Raw genomic sequence first — 20,438 nt, 5'->3', positions numbered from 1 at the left:
TATAACAATATCCCACTTAATACTTCTGTGTTTGTCATTTTTATGCATTAGAAGAAGTTAAAGCAATCATTTATGTCATAAATTCAAGCATTCAAGTACTGTTCACCAGTTAGGTTGCTATTAAATATTTAGTTTTGTTTTTTCCTCCTTTTCATAGTGTGCCCCGATGTCTTATTCAACCCAATACTTCCAAGCCCTGCTTTCAATCAAATGGCTGATTCATACCTGTTTTCATGATATTCCAGAGCTTTTTTATATATTGTGTGGGAACACCTCACACACAGACATCTTCTGCGCAAAAGCTTCATTAGGATAGGTATTGGCAATTTCATTTTAAAGATGGAAAAAATAAAGCAAAATGTATGTAAAGCAAACATTTAATCAAATTTTATTAATAATTATTTTCAGCATCACCAATTATTTTCATCTCAGGGTTTGGGCTAAAACTTTATTCTTGTAGCTTTATCAACCATTCCAAAGACCGCTTTAAGATTTTGTTAAGAGTTCTACGACTTAAAGAGAGGGGAACTGATATAATTTCTCCTTAGGTTCCCTCTATGGACATGGAGAATACATAAACCCAATTTCTCTTCAGTTTAGGTTAAAACTCATTTAAGATTATCAGCCTCATTGTAATTTCCTCATGTTCCCAATTTGACAAAAATATGATGGCTTCCCGCTGAAATGGGCATGTTTGTCCCTGAAATGTGAAGTAAGACAGGGAGGAATTTAAAACTTCTGACATGTTCATGGAGGCCAGAATGCTTTCTCACTCTTTTCATTACACTCTGCTGTGTAAAAACAGAAAAGAGAGATTTTGGCAGTTTCTTGACCACAGATTGATATAAGAGAGAGCAGAAGTTAGCTCAGTGTGTTTGTGTTGCTGCAGCAATACATACAGCAAGGATTTGACCGTAGTTATGTATTTCTATAACTGATAAGAGATTGCAGATTCCTCATTTCATTGATACCCAGCATAGTGTAAAATTGACTGATTGCATTGGCTAGACTAACATATTTTTCAGTTTCTAGAAGGCTGAAATATGTGGCGATTCCTGCAATGGACAGAATTTGATGTATCAGACACATACAGGAAGAAAAGACTTGCTGTTCTTGACAGCTGCTTGTTGACAGCTCCTCTGTTTGCTTTCAAGATGACTATTCATAAACCTTTCTCCAACAAACAAGATGTTGCACAATAACACCCTCTGATGCAGTCAAATTGCCCTTCCTAAGTAGTCACATCTTGATTTGCTCTGATGGGTTTTGCACTCTTTTTATCACCAGGCTGGCAGGTAGCAGTAAACCACAATATAGTCAAAACACTTTCCCTTTTCAGAATCACTCCCATAATGTAATCAATGTAATAAATATACAACATCATAAAAAGTATCTTGTGAAATACATTTTCCTCACCCTCCCACCTTTTCATGCACAATAAATGATTGCCTGATAACAGATAATGATAGGTCTGCAGATTGCCACTAGTCTAATCTTCTCTTCCCACAGGCTTAAAGCTGCAAGGCTGAGAAATACCAGCCTATGAGGCTGCAATAAGAAGCTGGGGCTATTCTACAAATAACAATTACCTCTTGTGGCAGGTTCCTGAGCCAGCCAGATCTTTGAGGCAGACCTGCTTAGGCCTTTCAGCATAAGAAGTTTGCCAAGACCAAGAGGCTTTTAAGCTCAGAAAAGCCAGTTTTTACTAAAATTAAAATGGTATTTTAGATGGCAACTGGAAGTTTTCACTGGAGACAGAAGAGAACTCCATTCTCCATGCCCACTTTGTCTTTAAATTGGGGTTTTTAACTTTGAGCTTTAGTTTTCGTTAGCTTGTCAACACCCTCAATCCCAGCAAACTCCACAGGGTGGGGCCACCACTGTGCAGGCCCCAGACCCCCATTACTGTTGTCCTGGTCCACCCATGGGTGCTCTGAGCACACTCAGGAGATCCCTGGGGAAAGGGAGCTGTGACTAAGCAAAGAGCAAGCACTGTAGTGAACAATAAACTAAACTCCACATAGTAGCCTTTGCTGCTATGTTGGGTATTGGGTGAGCATAATTTTTCCACACCTGAGAGGAGAAGCATGGAAGGAGAAAGGGAAAAGGAAAAAGAATTGGGGAATTATTATTGGTTTGCCTTTACTTAATTCTCTTGTATTGGCTTCGGCTTTAAAAGTAGCTGGGTAATTGTTCAGATGCCTGTATTTATGCTATGGAGGAAGTTGTCACTCAGCCTGGCTAAATTCTCAAAAATTATCTTGCAAATTCTCCTTTTTCCATTAAGCACAAAGGCTCTATAAAGGCACATAGTTGGCAGCTTTCTGCTTTTTTTTTTTTTTAACTTGAACAGCATTGCATACTGGATGTTCTGTCTTACGGTGGGGGTGGGGAGGGAAAAGGGAATGGAAAAGGGAAGGAAAAGAGAAAGGGAAGAGTTTGGAATAAACAGTTCAAGAATTTCCTCATTTCTTATGTCCTTAGTTTTAATATTAGTTTAGGGTTTTTTTTCACAAGCAATTTAGCTGATTTTGCCTTTGAACTTGAAAAACACACAGAGAATCCTTCGAAAGAGAACACACAAGGACTTAAAGATAAAATCTTTGCCATCCTTCTGCCTCTGGCATGTGTGTTTTAGTTTGCCATGAAAACCTCCAGTATCAAGATAATCCTGTCTCTCTGAGTGATCTTTACCTAGTTCTTCACTGTATTGACTGTATATACCATCAAAAACCTTTTCCTGATGTTGAATGTAAATCAACCTTATGACAATATGAACCCAACTTCTTGCCCTGAACATGACAAGAACTTGAGATTTTTTTTAGCAGTCTATTATGTAGTCGAAGAAACAGAAGCTGTCAGATCTCATGACAGCTGCTCTATCTGTACCAAGCAATGCCAACTCACTCTTGTTATTCATGTATTTGAAGTCTCTGATCATTGCAGTTGTTTTCAGAAACGATTCTTTATTTTGTGAAATATGATGTCCAAATTTGATTGCAAAATTCTAGTTTATGCCTATCAGTGCAATGTAACATTCGAGATATTTCATATTTAAATTGTTTATACTTGGGTTATGCATGATATGATTAGATCTCTTCACTATTTTTGAAACTTCAATTAAAAATGTATTTAGGTTCTCAGAAATGAGCAGCTGTCCTTTCTCCAAAAGAAAACAGTCCTCTTGGTTTTGGAAGATGTAGCATTTGTCTTTCACCATTTTCTTCCATGGCCCTCCAGCCTCCTTTTTAAAAGTAGCAATCAAATTTTATTGAAAACTTTGGTTTTTACTATTTTTTTGAGAAAAATAAATCTTACTTCCAGCAATTTTTCAATAAAGTTTACACTGGAAGCCTTCAGAAAACAAGTTATTTTTAACCAAGTAAAGCTATGGGTCTTCTTTGGTATTTGTAATTAAGTTATGCATGTATCTGGAGACAGGGACTTGTTGTGGTAGGTTTTTTAACCTTTTTTTTCTTGGTTTTTCTGTTTCTATTTTAGTTTTATTTTGGGGATTCATCTGCCTAGAGATATGGCTGCTTGAAACTAGATCAAATGTTAGTTGAAAAAATGTGCTAGCTGAAGAATGCAATGCAAGTGGAGAAAATTTATTGATTTATTAATTTTGTAATCAAGCAGGTTTTCCATTTCTTATTTTTTAAAATATTGGTCAGACTCTTTTTTTTTTTAATCTTTTCTGTCCTTACGATTTTTTTCCTGTTTTGATACATCATTACTTCTGCAGTATTCGTTCAAAGATAACAAAAAAAACTTAGGGTCTGAGAGAGGAAAAGAAAGACAAAAAGAGGAGACCCAGGAGACCCCACTAATTTTTCTTCTTTTACTTAATCTTAAAATACTGGTTTTACTTTAAGAGCAGATATTCTAATGAAAATACATTATTAAATCTTCTTCAAAAGCTGTTTATTAAAAGATGGCTTTGGGTTATAATGCATGCTAGATGGAACGTTAAGAATGTGACGAAATCTTCCCCCAGTTGAATTACAGTTCTAAATGATTATATGTCAGCAACACATGATTTTTGTTGTTTTGTCTGTTGGTTTTTTGAAACTTATCATATTGCTAAGTCAAAAGATGGCAAAGAAACACTCTGATTTTAGTAGCGTTTAGGTGCTGTACTGAATGCAAGTTTTTCAAATGAGACAAGTGGGATGCATCTATAACAAAGTGGAGGGCACACCTGAAACACTGAAAGGATAGTGCACCTATATATTCTCTCGTCCTAAGAATAGGCATCTCTTACGCTGACTCCATGGAGGGAAAATAACAAATGTAAAGAAATCCTTATGGATTAATTGCACGAATTGATTAAAAGCACAAGTGAAAAAGTAAGTTCCCTCACATAATCTAAAGGCAAGATTAAAATAAAATTCAATACATGAAGAAAACAATATTAGGTAGATGATAACAAAATATTTTTGTGGCAGATGAGAACATTATGCTTCAGGATGGAGTTTGCGGAGTTTGGCACTGCAGTGCTGTCAAAAGCCAGCTCAGTGCGTCACCCATTTGGGCCATAAGTTTCTTCTTCCCAAACTGCTCAGGGTAGAGGCTGAGAATGGCCATGGCCTTGGCAACACTGTTGAGAGAACATGGATGAGCTGGGATAAGACTGATGGAGTAAGGGCTTCACTGATCCCATTTTCTAACTTCTCTGCTGCTTCGCATATTAAGAGGGAACCTACTCTGGACTTTTGTGGTGTACCAAAGGCAGCCTGCAAAGTAGTGTGAAATAATATTTCCAGGCATTAGTACATTTTTGGTATATATTTACAAGGAAATACTATCCAGTTCCATTAAATAAGAAAAAAACCCCATACAGTATAATGGGGCAACTGAGTGAAGTTTTGTATTAAATAACAGGAAGTCTGGTGAGGCTTGTAATTCAGTGAAATTTCTTGAATTGTTACATTGTTACATTAAGTTCTTTTGGTATTGTCTCTCTCTGTTCTTATAAGGCAGACTGCTATAGTAGGCAACCTCACTTGTAGATGTCTGAATATTTGTAAGTGTGGTTGCATTTGAATATATGTTGTAGCCTGCCCCCCGCTGAAAAACAAAACTAAACAAAACAAAAAACCTCCCCAAAACCCCCAACCTCTGAGTATTTTTTCTTTTCACTTTATACTTTTTAATAAGACACACAGGCGAATGTCATGAATCAAACTCACTGATTAACTGGAGGTAGAATAGAGATTTTTCTTCAGTTTGCATCCAATTTAAATGATACTTGCAGTGCCTAGTTCATTTATTTTTATGGAAGTTATTAAACAGGAAGTTATTCATGGAACAGCTAATTTTAAGCAGTGTCAGTTCTTTTTTATTTGATTTTGTATTTCCCCCCTTAATATGAAAAATAAAGGTTGCAGGTGGTGTACAGAAATGTTTTTGTTGTTGTTGTCTGTTTATTGTTTTTAAATTCTGGCATGTGACAGGTGTTTTACTGTACAGTTTATGACTAGTCTAACATGCATTGCATGAACATCACACATTATCTTCCCATCAAGATTAGCAGCGTTTGATTAGTAAAGTGCCTGTTTGATATAGGGAGACACTAGCTTTCATGTAAAAATGAAACTGACTGACCTAAAAGGAGGGAAAATCTCTTGTCTCTTGATCACTTAAGTATATTGTTACAAAGCATAAAGGACTCTGTTTTCCAAAAGGGCTGATGATTTTGATTAGGCCTATTTCTTCCCACCTAGGGATATTTCGTAAGGACTGGAGTTAAAGAGGTGGGATATTTGGCATTTTGCACAACTGAAGTGGGTATCAGGTAAGTTATTTAGAAATGGAGGCACATAAAATCAGTATTAGCTTTGGAAAAGAAAACTAATTATCCCTAAAGGGCTAGTTGGTTAGAGCCTTCTGTGCATTTTATTAGCTTTCTCTTTAATTAATGAACATCATTCCCATCAATATTTTAATACTTCCTAAACTGCATGTCCTTTTTTTTTTAGATTATTATCTCTTTGGATTGTTTTTTTAGGAAGTGAGTAAACTTGGTAGACTTTTTTTCTCATAGAATGTCAGTGGTTTAGATTCCAGTTCTTAGGTTCTGCATGGGGCTTAAAGTTAGCAGCTGAGAAGTTGTATCTATGGTCCCTCCCTAGTGAAAGAAAAGGACATCCCAGAAACCAAGGAATGCCTCAGTATGATATACAGTCAGGTATTTCATTTTCTCAACACCTTCATATCTCAAAAAATGGCCACTTGTTTCTTTTCCTTTAAAGATAAACTTTTCGCATACTTTTAATTCTGAATGTTATATTGTAGCCCATTTTTTTCTGTTTCTTTTTTGTGAATTCTTAGTAGGCAGAATGAGTTTTACAGTTCCCCTCACTACATCCTCTGAAAATTCCTCACACTGATGTTCTCATTGAGATATTCAGCATTCACAGTAGGCAAGAGGCATCTTGAAAGAATATGGTAATTGTTATGTTTTAGAATTTTTTTATGTTTTTTCTTGGCTAAATTTTTAAACAGGACTCCGTGATACTGCTTACCTTACCTGTGTCTGACTGAATATTTCAGTTGCAAACTTTCCAGAGCAAAGTTTATCTCCCTATGCATTTTTTTATACACCACCTAGCATGATGGAGCCACTGGTTTCTCTAAGCATTTCCTGAATATAATTTAAAAGGATAAGAAATCAAAGGATGTCATAAGCAGTTCTTGCATTGTTGCAGGTACAAGTAATAGGCCCTATCAAATTTAAAGACTTTCTATGCACTTGTTTTTTATGCATGCACCAGTATATGAGACAGATGGGTCCTCCAAGTTGGGAGAAAGGAAGAAATGTGATGGATATACTGTAGGTTGTCTGGATTTACCTTGACTCCCATCACATTCACAAGGCAATTGTTCTTCATATAGACCCTGTACCTGAAAGGTGGATGGTGATTTAGGACTGTTCATTGCGTAATTTCCTTACTAGAATTGTTCTAGCCATCAAGCCTTTTTGCAGCTGTTAAATGCTAACTTCCTTTGCTCATCAAACAATATTTTCTATTTCTGCTAAGTACATTAGATGCACTTACTGGTCTCCATTTTATGTCACCTATCATCCCTATCACTGCCTTTGTCTAAAAGCTATCTAACTATAACTGGGAACATAAGCTCTGTTCTAGCTGTTCAGAGTCCATTAACACCATGTTACCCCTGTTAGCAGTCTGGGAGCCATGTGCCAGGTTTGCGTGGAGCTGGGTTTTTCATCTACCTTACAAGTACACCAGACCTCTCTTTTAGTTACTTCTTGTCACAGGGTGAAGCCGACCCACAAGCACCACTCAGATAAATGACACTAGTCATTGCATCTGCCAGCTCTAACTACTTAGATTCGTCTGGTATGTACAGGAAAGAAACAAAAAATCAGGGGTGATGGAGCTGTTAACGACTTTCCATTGTTGGAAGATATTTGGGAATGAGACCAGAGGGTGAGAGTAAACCCAGTAACAACTGCTATTCGGCCTTAGATGTGGGGAAAGAGATCGCCCTGGGGCTACTTGGCTAGTGAAGCCATTGGCTGCCAACAGTCTAATTTTAAAAAGCGCTACTTAAGACAACACCACCTCAGATGTGGGGGAGAAATTCCTCCCTCCCGGGACCTCTGACACTGAGTGGGGCCTGAGCCCCAGGCAGAAGTGCCCTCATAGGGGCTAGACTGGCAGCCAGGTCTTGGACAGTCCAGCAGTCAAAGCAAGTGTCCAGTTCCCCTGGGTCCCTGCTGCTGGTCTAAACTGGGTTGGGCATCCGAGCAGTGGGAGTGAGAGGTGTGTGGATATCACAGGTACTCATCCTTCTTAGTAAATAAATTTGATCCTTTTGTGTCATACCGAGTGATCCTACCCCACTGCCAATAACAAAATGCACTCATAACAAAATAGAGCATCAAAAAAGTAGCATCACAAACAATAACCTAACAGATTAAAATTATTTGAAAATTGAACTAGGGAGGGAAAACTAATTTTTTAGTATTATGGCTATGACCCCTTAGAAATTTATTTCGTGATAAAGTTTCTTAATTCCGTTTATTTAATTTTTAGTACATTTATTATTCTACCCCAGTAATCCATCTGCCTGTGCATATCCATATTAAAGAGGGACTGGATAAGAATACTTGCTGTGAACTAGTCCCCATGGGTTGGCATAAAAGTGCTCTCTCTTCACATATACCAGTTTGCTAATTACCCTCACTTTGAGCAGGAGAATACTAAAGCTGAGATTTAAGCCTTTCTCAGAATAATATTGTTCAAAAAGTTGTTGCTTTTTTTTAAAAAAAAAAAGAAATTCCTTAGCTGACTTCTTGTAGCAGCTCCCTCTTGGTGTTGTATGTCACGTCTATCTAGGATAATTTGAACTAACTCAAATGGATTTACTGTGGGTTTATACCACTGAGGACAGAACTATCATCATTTTGTCATGTCATAAACTGTTCTAAAGTTAATACAACCATATGGAGTTTATCACTGCAATCCAACCCCATCTCTTTGGAATATGGAGTAATGTTGGGGGTGATTTCCATTTGTTTAGAGAATCAGTAATGCTAACCCCTCCCTCAGGGCCTCTGTACAATATTTTGCAGTGAAATGTGAGAAATCTCAACATGTTATCTGAGTTGTAGGAAATTAATCATCTCAGATCCAACTGCTGTACAGCCATTTGTTTTCCTTTGTGGACTTAGCTCTACGGTAGTAAGATCCAATGGCTTTTAGTTAGTCTGGAATAAGTGCAGAGTAAGTTTGCATCTGTTGCAATATACCATGTAGGCATTTCTTGTGTGAAACAGAGATAGTCTTGATGTAAGCTTAATTTATTTGAGGTTTAGAATGGCATTGATTCTTTGGAGTCCATTCATCTACAGCAGTGGAACTGAAACTGCAATCAGCTCTTATGTTTGATACTTACTTCTCCTCTATGACAGCTTTCTATTTTTACAAAAAAATATTGCTGTGAGTCTAGGTAGAACTTCTGGCTGTGGAGATCTATATTATTGTGTACCTTATTGAATGTTGTCTTTGCAAATTTACGCAATACTAAAAGATACTTCCAACCAAATTTGGTTTAGAAATCTCTCTATGTAGTACACTCTTTACTGAAGATCCCTTTGCCTACAACAAACCTTCCTATTTTGCACACTGATAAACAGATCTAGCAATAGGATTATTAGCTCTCATCTTATTTCTGCTACTGCAAGTCAGAATTAATTTCACTGAAAACAGAATTGTATGGGTGTAGTGTTGGTATAAACGAGGTCAGAATCAAGTTCATAGTTACCATGGTTGGCTTCTTTGACATTTGTTTCTTAATAAAGAGAGGTGTTTTCTATATTTTCCAGATGATTATGCTTCCCATGACCAGGGATATTAGCAAATATTCAAAAAAATTTTGTGGTCTTTTAATTAAAAATGTCTCAATCCGTTTGGTAGTTAGGCACTGGAAAGTGAGAGAGCTACCTGACAATCCAAGCTAGTGATAGCATTGTGGATGAATTACAGAAGCTGGAATGGACATTTATTAACTTAAGACATTAAGATAAACTTTTCCTTCATTGTAAGTCATCCTGGGTGGTTGCTGTGTGTATTCTAGGTCTCTACCAAGATTGTTTAGTTATACCAGACCACAAGCAAGATCTGTGGATGGTGAGACACCACAAAGGGCTAAAAATCTGGAAATCTTTGAGTTGTGTGTTATCAGAAAAGGTAGGACTGCAGACAGCTGGAATTCAGAAGTGCTGTTGTTGGCAACAGCTGATGTAGATATGTCTCAAAGAATGGAAAGTCTTTCAAGCCATTAAGTAAAGATCTCAGGTTATTGCAGAAATAGAGAAAACCATTTTTTTTTCTCCTTGAACACTTTATCCATACTTAGAATTGTGCATAGACAGCAATTTTATTATTATTAAATAGAATTTTGTATTTCATTTGAGGAAGTACACATGCCAGTATACTGGCACATGCCATGAGGTAGATGAATGAAGGCATAACTTCTGTAGTCTCTTATCTAATATTTATGTTTAACAGTTGAAAACTGGAAATGATTCAGTGATAAAACTTGCATGGACATATGTAATAAGAAATTGGAACATTTTATTCTGAACAGTTTCCTTTTTTTTTTACTAAATGACTGAATTTCTCCCACAACTTTGAACAATCATGGAAGCCTCAGGTGGTCCATGACGTGCTTTGTTTGACTTAAATGAGAAATTGGGACCATTGCTATATAAAAAGCAAAACAACTGTGGAAAAGGAGGGAAAATACCAAGGGTGGCAACGGTGTCAGATGCATCATCTCTAAAGAATCTTTCAAACACAAGGCTTACCTTGCCCACATATTGAGTATCTGGACCTGTGTACTCCTCCAGCAAGAAAAATTGATTCCACATCCAACCACGCTTAGTGCGGTGCAGTGTTTTTCCACCATTCTCTGACAATCCTGTTATCCTTTCACTGTGTGAGTGCTTGTTAGTCCTTTTTTGGGATGGCATCATATGAATCACATGAAACATACAGCTCCAAAGCAAAACTGTCAAGAAGGAATAAGTCCTCATCATTTGCAGTAATGCTGTTAGCCTCCACTCCTCTAATAATTCACCAGAACAAATTTTTCAAATGTTATATTCCTCTTGTAAGTAGGACCTAGAGGATGGAGAAAAGTATTTGAGTAAGTTGCAATAATTTTGTTTCCCTAAAGCCATGGCCTTAGGGAAATAGGAATACCAATAGTCTAGTGATCACAACAATAACCCATGGAAATTACATATAACCATAAAAATAAAGACTAGTTGTATGTTGGAATATTTTCTTGAGACAACTACACACAAGAATTACTCAGAGAGTTATAAGTAAAATTCTTTAATGTCTGCTTCATCTTCTATTTCACTCTCTCACATTGTATATAGACATTAATTTTAAATACAATCCAAGTAAAAACTTCATCTGAAAACTTCAGCTATGAGCAGCATCATGACACTAATGAAACAGCCCAAATGATAAGAAAGCTTCCAACCTAATCTCTTCCAGCTCAGCCTGATGCTATCTTCCCTTACTATCTGTTCAGAATTGTCTGCAAATCTGAATTTTCGGTTACTTCATGATTAATACAACCCATTCTTCCTCTTGGCTAGCCCCCAATTGTCTAGAGGATCCACTTCTGTTTCTGCACAAAGGAACTCATAAGAGGAAATTTAAAGTATTATTGATAACTTCAACAGATTCCTTATTTAAGAAAGAAAAAGTACTTGTTAGCTAAGTTTCAGTTCATAGAAATCCTGCTGAGGTTAACAAAATTCGGCATTTGGGACAGAATTCTGCATTTGGGATGTATTTTATTTTTTGCCCTCCTGAATGATGGGAATTTTCATGATACAGAATCTTACTGTTATTATTATTTTTCTGAAACTTGCACTGATGTTTTGTGTAGAAGTTTGTGAACAACATTTAATCAAAACCAAAGTTTGTTTGGTTGGTTTTTTTTAAATCCATACTCTTTATTTGGCATTACAACTGAGGTGCCTGATGTCCTAGTCTTTTCCATAACCTTGTTTACCTGTCAAGCCTGCTTTTGCTTTAGGATATCGTTAGCTGAGCTGTCATATATTACAGAAGGCATAGGAAAACAATTGAGCAGTGAAGGTATCATTTGCTTTGGCAATCCTAGTCCATGAACAGTGATAGTGGCATGAAGCCACAACACCCAGAAATTTAGAATACTGAAATTTTGAAATTTTAAAAAACCACACACACCTATCCTCCTTTCTCCCACAACCCAAGATTACCAGCAGCTACTTTCACTTTGATTTTTTTTAGGGGAGGGGAAAGGAGTCTTTTTCTGTATAAAAAGATAGAAATTTTTGGATATAAGAAACTTTTTGTGAAAATTATTAGTCAGTTGAAAACCAAAACTATTTAATGGAAAATATTCAGTGAATTGTGCTCCACAGGCCTTAATGATTAAATTGATAGAATTGTGCGCTTGTGTGAAGTTTTCCTTAAAATTACGATATTCTGTATGATATCAGGATCTTAACTAGCGATCCTGAAGGAGGATCAAAGTCTTAGCATTTTAGTAACTTCAAACAGAGTTTTAGCTGAGCAAGAAGTGAAGGCTTGGAATATTTATCACTTTCTAACATCATGTTCAAAACCAAAAAGAAAACAATTTAATAGGTGTCAAATTTATGCAGAAGATCATGGATATAATGCAGGAAAACTCTTGTTTTCTTTTCCTTCCTTATTTTAATTGAAGAATCAAAGCACAAAGTAAATTAACTCTATTTGCATAAAATCATGCATGTACATAGATCTTGGCATATATTAGTGGATGTATTTTCTTTGAATTCTGTAGGTATACTCAAAATCTTGTTTTCTCCTGTGTAATGCTCAATATGCTCCTGTTGCATGCAGAATGGCAAAGGGGAGCTCTCCTGTGGCTAATTTAACACCAGTAAATTTTGACGTTAACTGGAAAACACGTTGCCTACATCATGATCTTGCCTTGTGATTGAAACTTACTGGATACAGATCAAAAGAAAAAAAAGTCCTCAGCCAATCTTTTATCCATGTCTAAATTTGATGATTCTAATTCCCTGTATAATATAGACTGAAGTAGTTTTTATCACTGAATAAGAAAATTTATCTTTGTAGACCATAAGACATGATCATCCAGATCCTCAAATCCAGCCCACTGCACCGTCCGAGGCAGATTGCAGGGCCTCTTCAGACTTTGTAAATTAGATCCCAGTTAAGGTATTGTAGAATGAAAGTAAACAACAAAAGGAACTACTTTTGAAAATACTGTACTCAAAAGGCAGATTATCAAATTTGTCCAATGGCTCTGAACTCTCTTATCCCTTCTTGAGGTGTGTCCTCAAAGAGTGCTCTTTCACAGCTGCAGTACAGCACTTTTTCTTGGCCTGTAGTTCAGAAATTCATCTTGCATACATTCTGAATGAAAACATGTTCAAATATTTATATTGATCAAATTTGGGATTTGATTGCTTTTGCTTTGTATATGAGTGATGTGTTGCTACTTAACTATTTGAACAGATTTTATGTTTTTATATATTTAAGGTCATGACTGATTTATTTCTCTAATTTCTTGGAACATATCAGGTCTTCTGCATTAAAACAAAACAAACCACAAAACAAACAAACAAACAAACAGCCCTGAAAACTACACATGTATTTGGCAAAATTTTAACACATAGTGAATCTATGAAACTACTAAAAATCCTAAGAATATACTTTACAAAACCTCTAAGGCTTGGAAGACTGCTGTGAAAAATAAGTTATCCAAAAATGTCAAGCAGTTTAAGTTTTCTTTTCAAAATGTTGTTATTTCAAAACTTAGACAAATCTAAGACTCAGATGATTTAATCTGGTTTATTTTTACTCTTATTTGAAACAGGGGGAAGGATAGGGGACATCAATATATTTTCATTTTGCCATTTGGAGATGTGTGATTGCATGTTCAGTTTTGTGAGAATTTCCAATGGAAATGAAATTTCAAATTTCAAATGCTTCACTTTTGCTTTTTCAAAACTACACTTTTTAAATTTCCTGACATTGCTCTCATTCCTTTCTGCCCAAAGACTATTTGCCATACTCATTCAAATGCGTAAGATGTTTATACTACTCTTTCCTTTGCACTCAAATTAAAACTTCAAGGTGGTCATTGACTTATGCATCTTGTCTCATAGTCAGCTGTTCAAATGGGTCAGGAGCTGTGTTTGGTAGACTCGGAAGGTGTCCTTTAATGCCAAAACAAGGGATCCTGGTGTAATCTGGAAAAGTAAGAGCAGCTATTCAGGGCACCACAATGCACTGTGCACAGATGCTCTGAGCCTGCTATAAGAAATTATTTCTGTGCAAACACCATTTTTTTAACACAGTTTTTTTTCTTCCAGGAATCTAGGTTCCCATATTTTATCCCAGCCAGTGCAGAATTTAATGAGATTGTTTAAAATGTGTGGTTTTCTGTGTAGTGCTGCCCTCTACTGATTTGCTTGCTAATTAACAGAAGGACTTTACTACTACTGAGAGGAAAGGCAATAACCTTCATGTAAAAAAGAATAAGACTAAGTCTTTGGAATGACTAGGCCTATATAGCCTATTATTTCCCGGTTTTGACATTTACAATAGTTGGACGTATTAGGTGTAAAGAGAGAGTTATTACTCTGGATCAGTCCGGATCTACTGAACATTATAGTAAACATCTAATCTGATTTCTTCTAAAAGGAGCAAAGATCTTAAGTCTGAAACCAGAGAGAAGAATTTTAATGGGTTTTGTTATAAGTAACTCAGCAAAATTATATACGTAATCTCTCTCGCTTCACTTCTGCTTCCACCATTTACTCAGTACAACAGTCAATTTAGTGTTCTTTTCAAACAATGGAAAATGGTCTTCTTCCTAGTTACATTGGAAACTTCCTTTAAGATGAGGTATTCATGTATTAAATATTTTAACATCCCAAATTGTGCAGAGCCTGCATTCTTTCCCCGCTTTGCAAATCAGAGGGTCTGAGTGGAGGCAATAAATGTTTTTTATTTTTACAGTTTGAGGGATCTGTGGTAGTAGACTAGAACTGTTACAGTTTCTCCTTGCAGTAAGGATTCTGGTATCAGAATCCTACAACGGTTCCAGGTAAATGAATTATCTCTGTATGAACAACATTATTCTCCTGAGCACATTAGCAACTGGAAAAATGTATCTTTTAAAGTCCTTTTCAATGTAAAATATTCTATTTAGATTCTTCAGGTGTAGTGTGAAATAAGCCCTGCTGGGATCAATAGCAGGCATTTGTTAGCAATGATGCCAATTTAAATGTTTCTATAGCAATTGCCATGGCAATGTTTTTAATTAGTGCAGCACAGTCACTCAGAAGCATGACATGAATAAAGGCTAACCTTCGGCAACTTGATAATGTATCCCACATTAGTTTGTTTCATTTGTTAATAGTGAAGTAAAATTCTGTTCTAAAAGAAAAAGGACGTAGTGCTCGTGTATAGCTAAAAATAGCAGAGTTAACTGCAGCAGCAGTGCTTCATATTACGCTCACTAATCTTTAAATAGAAAGGATGCAACTGATGTTCAGGATGATCCAAACAATCTGTAAAACTAAAATATGTAGTTTAACAGGATATAGCAAGTATGAATCTTGTGTAGCCTGCATGCATGGAAGTGGTCTTACTGACTTTGGCTGTGTTTCTTTTGAAAAATCTGAATGTAGCTTTAATCTACCTAGCCTGAATACTAAGAACAGTGAAGCTGTAGAAACAAAAGGCTATAAACTGCACACTGCCAGCAATAATACCAAGACACAACTAGAGGCTAGGTCTGTGCCACTGTAGGTTCACTTTTATTACTCCCCTAACTAATTAAAGATAGCCCAGGTATGCATACACATGCTTCTCTTTGACAGCAGCCCTCAAATAGTCTCTGAGTGCAGTCATCCTACAAACATGAATATAGACTGTGGATGTGTTATCGATGTCTGACGTTCAAAAAGCAAGCTCCTTTTGTTTTCTTCTTCCTAATTTTTTCCTTCCCTCTCCCCTCTTCATAGGGTGGGATTCTTTACGATGGGGTTGAGGGTAACATTGAAAGGATGGAAAGAAAACAGCCAATGTGCATCTTGACTGACCTCCTGTGCTGAACCTGGGAGGATCATTTTCATTTATTTCTATGTAAGATGAAGTAGTTTTTGAGGGATTCCCAAAACTTAAGGGACAGATTTTTGACTGATGAACACCAATTCTTTGCGTTCAAGTACTCAGATCCCATTCAGGCACAGAAACATGGGCAACACTAAAAAAGAAACACTTCCCCACTCAGCAGCTCCTGCTGTGAATGGTTTGGAACAGATTTTCAGAACTGCTTTTTGTCCATTGGGTTGCTGATCCATTCAGCAGTATATACAGTGGAGATAAGCTTAGCTGAAAATTTTTCCAGGAAACAGATGAAGGCAGTTCTTTACGTCTGGGACACCAGTGCAGGTTTCTTTAGCTACATGAGTCAAGGAGTCACACGAATATAAATAAAGTTTTAGGGAATGTGAACGAATAGCAATTTGTATTGGAATGTCTGTTGAATTAATGTCTTTAGGCAAATGAATCTATGGTTTGTAGGTCCATTATAAGAAACATTTATCTTGCTGTGACAAGAGAGAGTTAGCATTTATTTTAGAGTTTTGCCAGCCTCTTGGGCACGTACATTGGAGACACTGGTCCAAATTCAACTCAACATGGCTTGAGTCACCATCTCTATAGCACTCACAGTGAGTAACGCCAGTTCCCCAGGTGGGTAGATCTGGCAAGAGAATATGTTGATTCGTGTTTGGACAATCCCCACTGGCAAAGACTCGTGCAGAGACACAGCTGTGATTTAAAGCAACTGTCCCTGGGCAGTGAAAATACCATCTGCCCTTCTCTGGAGCAAGTCTTTTCCGAGATGCAGATGAAACTGTTTCTGGACTCTTTCTCCCCCAGCCATCCTTCCATCAGCTAGTGAATGAAGCCTGCAGCACTTCCAACCCATCCTGTATACAGGTCTCTTACTTGTTAGCAACATTATTCGATGAAGCTAAAAAGAGACTTTTAAAATATCTACCTCTGAGGCAGCAACTCACTGGATTGCAAAAGCGAAATGTGTATTTTCACATTAAAAAAAAAAAGAAGACCCTTTTTCTCCAATAATGAACCTTTTTACAGGATCTGCTTTTCATCAACATGAGGGGAACTAGGAAATATAGCACTTGTAAACCCTTAATGCAAGGCCTTTTGAAGATATTCTTTTGATCTTTAGTATCGATTTTTCTCCACAGGGAACACATTTCACTCTTATCATATAATGAAGCTGCATTATGTGTTTTTATACCACACCTTATTTACAAATGCAACACATTCATCACATTCATGGTTTTTAAAGAATAGCCTTCAGAGACAAGAGGGAAAAAAAAATGCTGTCATCAAAGCAAAATTCTTCCTTTCTTCTCCTTTCAAATTGTCTCAAGTTCTGTCACTCATAAACTGATTGGCTGTACTTTGATATTGATACCCTGCAATATTTAAGGTATTTTTTGTGGTTTGTTTTTTGGGTTTTGGTGGGTTTTTTTGTTTTTCTTTTTCATAAACAGCATAGCCCTCTATCTGCCTGATACAAAACAAAGCAGTATCTGGAGGTGTAGGCCCCTATTTTCCAGACACATCAATTCTCATCAGTCTCTCTGCATGAAGCAGATGAGATTCACCTATGCCAGCACTGTTAATGACAGGACGTACTTACCAGTTCTCCTGATAACTGGGACTACGTGCTTTTGCCAAATGTCTTTTTCTTGCTGCTTTATTATGCAGCAGTCCACTCTGGTCACACAGCTAGGTCCTAATGAAGCAGTCTGAGATTCCATGTCAGGTGCCTCCTACCTCTGCAATATCTCCTGAGCATAGCATGTACCAGGATGAGAGCTTGCTAAACTTTCTGAGTCTACAGCTTGTATAATGGCCCAAGAGATTGTTAAAAGCCAGAATTTCTTGGAATAAAGACATCTTTAAGCTAGTATTTCCTAGACTTTTAAAAACCATTAATCTCTTCCATCCTCCCTTTTTTTGCTCATGTATTTCTGAGTCGTTAGAAATCTTGTTCTTATAGAGAAAGATTGTGAAAATCAGACTTAATTACTGCCTGCAAGGGAATATACATTCACTTCTCTGGACTGGAAAAACTCAGTTGCTGACCAATTAAAGGTAGTTAGCAGATTTGGACTGGTAATTGCAGCCCGTTGTTGCTGCTTCCTTCCTGAAGGAACTGAGCAGCTGCTGAATGCTGTCATTTATCAGAGCTCAACCCTCTTTATGCCCTTCTGCTGTCTCCAAGGGGATCACAAAATCAAGACAAGTCTCATCCTCAGAGCTGAGCAAGCCCCTTGCAAGCATAGGACTTTGTGCACAGAAATAGTGCATAGGTTTAACATAATTTTTTGCTATTTGTTATGTGAGTTAATCTGAAAGGAGTCTGATGCAGCTGAGGCTTCAGCTTTTATTTCCATAATAAACACCCTGAAACACCTACAAGTGGTAATTCTGCTACTTACAGGAATAATATAGATCTCAGAAATATAAAGTCCAATGATTTTCCTTTTTCTTATTTCTAGGTCTGAATCTCTTCCTTAAAAACAAAAAACACCCCCCCCAAACAACCAAAAAAGCCCTTCACGTGCATCTCATTTGACCTCATTAATGAAAGACAAATGCAAAACATGAACAAATTCTAAATAAGTGTAATAAAATATTGCTTATTCTCTTAATATCCTGATAGTCCAAGATGAGGATGTCTTCAAGCAGCAGACATCCATGATAGTGTGTAAGCATGGAGAAGCATATAATGATTTTTCTCCTCTATGTTTTCTCAGTCTCCGAATATTCAGTATTTAGTAATCCCCAATAGATTACCTTTGTCATGACTTTCTCCATTTTTGCTTTGAAACCATATAAGTTTCTAGGAGCCACAACATTCTGCAAGGAGACTCAGAGTTTAACACTCTTGTGAAAAGAACTCTTTCTGTTTGTTTTTGAACATTGTAACTGACAGCTTCATTAGACAACAAGTACTGTCATTGGAAGCCACAGTAAATAGTCATTCCCTCTTCACTCTGCCACTGATGAATGTATAGACTTAAATCAACTTCTCCTTCACTTGTCTCTTTTCCAAGGTGAAAAGTTCTGGGACTGCCTGCTTAATCATTCCTTGTCTGGAACCAGTGCCATACTTTTGTTTGTACCTGTAGCCCTCCTCTGAATCTCTTGCATTTTTTTGGTGTATCTTTTGAGGTTGGAGATCATGATTTGTTGCAGTATTCAAGCTGCAGGATCTTCATGCATATGTAGACAGCAGCTTAATCACATTCTCTACTTAATTTCATCATGATACATAGCATTGTTTGCTTTTTTTGACTGCTGCAGAGCTCTGGGCTAATGTTTTTCTGTTATTATCTATTGTTACATTATGGTGTTGTTCCCCAATGGCAATAGTCAGACTTAATTGTTTTAAACATAAAAATCTGGGGTTTACCACGTGTGTGGCTTCATAACAATTTCACCATCCATCATTTTGGTGTCCACTCACTGTATTGCATAGACTACAAATGTATATATAGCAAACTACTATAGTTATTAAACCATTGTAAGGTAGAGACTGGTTGTCATGGCAAGGCTCAAATCTATATGGCTAAACTCTTTTTCTCTTCCCTGCCTCCCTCCAAAGCTGGGTTACCATGTCCATATCATCTATGAGAAATCACCCTGGGCTCGGCCCTCAAACACTGTCAGGAATTTTCTGGGAGACTGCCAGTTGGTACAGGCTAAACTGATGTTAGGGACTATAATAACAGTGAAATGGTATAGACAATTACAAAAAGCATTTTTGTAAAATTGCAAAAGCCAGTTTCCTTGCCAGGTGAAGTATATCAGTATAATCATTCTTACAAGATCATTTTGCAAGCTTTTGCAAAGGCCCCTTAGCTTTATTATGCAGAATGTCACTTACAAAGTTTTTCACCTTGATATTCAGACCTGTTTTCAGTTTATTTATGAGTATGTTGAACAGTGGTGGCCGTAGTACAAATCCCTGTGGAACACTACAACAGACCTTATTTCAATGTGAAAACTCTTTATTTACTTCTTCCTGCTGGTTCCTGTCATTTAATCAATTATTGATATGTGCAGGGACCTTCACTTCTAGCTCATGGCTGCTTAAGAGCCTTTAGTGAGTGGCCCTGTCAAAAGCCTTCTAGGACAGCTAGATCATATCAAAGAGGTCAAAGCTATCCATATGCTTGATAACTCTTTCAGAGGACTCAAATAGGTCTGTGAGGCAGGACTTGTTTTCCAAAAACTATACTGATTTTTCCCCAGTATGTTATGTGTCCAACAATTATATTCTTTATAAAAGTTGCTAACAATTTTACTGGTTTGGGCCTCAGACTTTGTCCCTGTGACTTGTCCATGGTAGAACTGAAACTGGTTTCTAAAAGTTGGCATTGCATTTGATACCTTGCAACCCTCAAGTATCAAGAAAGTTGAAGTGAAAAGTTGAAGTAAATAATGAATATTTCAGCAGTTTCATCACTGAGATTTTTAAGATTCCTGATAGTATGTGTGAAGTCACTGCCATTTATTATGACTTGGAATCCTTCTGTACTGAAATTAGATCTTCTGAGAGCTCCCTAGTTAAATAAATAATAATAATAATAAAATAATCTGTCATTTAATCCTTAAGGGTTTATAACCCTTTCTGTTTTCTCCTGAAAACTGTGACAAATGAACCACTAGAACCACACTACTAGCCACAAGCATAGTACTGATGGTAAAGTTTTTCATGGAACTTCCCAAATAAGTTTTCATTTTTTAATTATAGCAGTTTGT

The 20,438-nt window shown here is 36.8% G+C and overlaps 1 protein-coding gene across 4 annotated transcripts in view; it reads right to left on the bottom strand.

Moving 5' to 3' along the window:
• Positions 1–10,600, bottom strand: part of LOC104024921 (cadherin-9) — a 71,305-nt gene extending 60,705 nt beyond the window's left edge. For 3 of the 4 annotated variants that reach the window (XM_075706003.1, XM_075706004.1, XM_075706005.1), the window contains exon 1: positions 10,343–10,600. In XM_075706003.1, coding sequence (XP_075562118.1) covers positions 10,343–10,573 — 231 coding nt within the window. In that variant the 5' untranslated portion in view covers positions 10,574–10,600. The remainder of the gene's footprint in view (positions 1–10,342) is intronic. The other variant, XM_075706006.1, reaches the window with a different exon arrangement.
• Between the last annotated feature and the right edge of the window lie 9,838 nt (positions 10,601–20,438).

The sequence above is a fragment of the Pelecanus crispus genome, chromosome 2 (genome assembly GCF_030463565.1).
Source record: "Pelecanus crispus isolate bPelCri1 chromosome 2, bPelCri1.pri, whole genome shotgun sequence".
Lineage (NCBI taxonomy): Eukaryota > Metazoa > Chordata > Aves > Pelecaniformes > Pelecanidae > Pelecanus > Pelecanus crispus.
The sequence above is the reverse complement of the archived record's forward strand: the minus strand, read 5'-3'. Positions and strand labels throughout refer to the sequence as shown.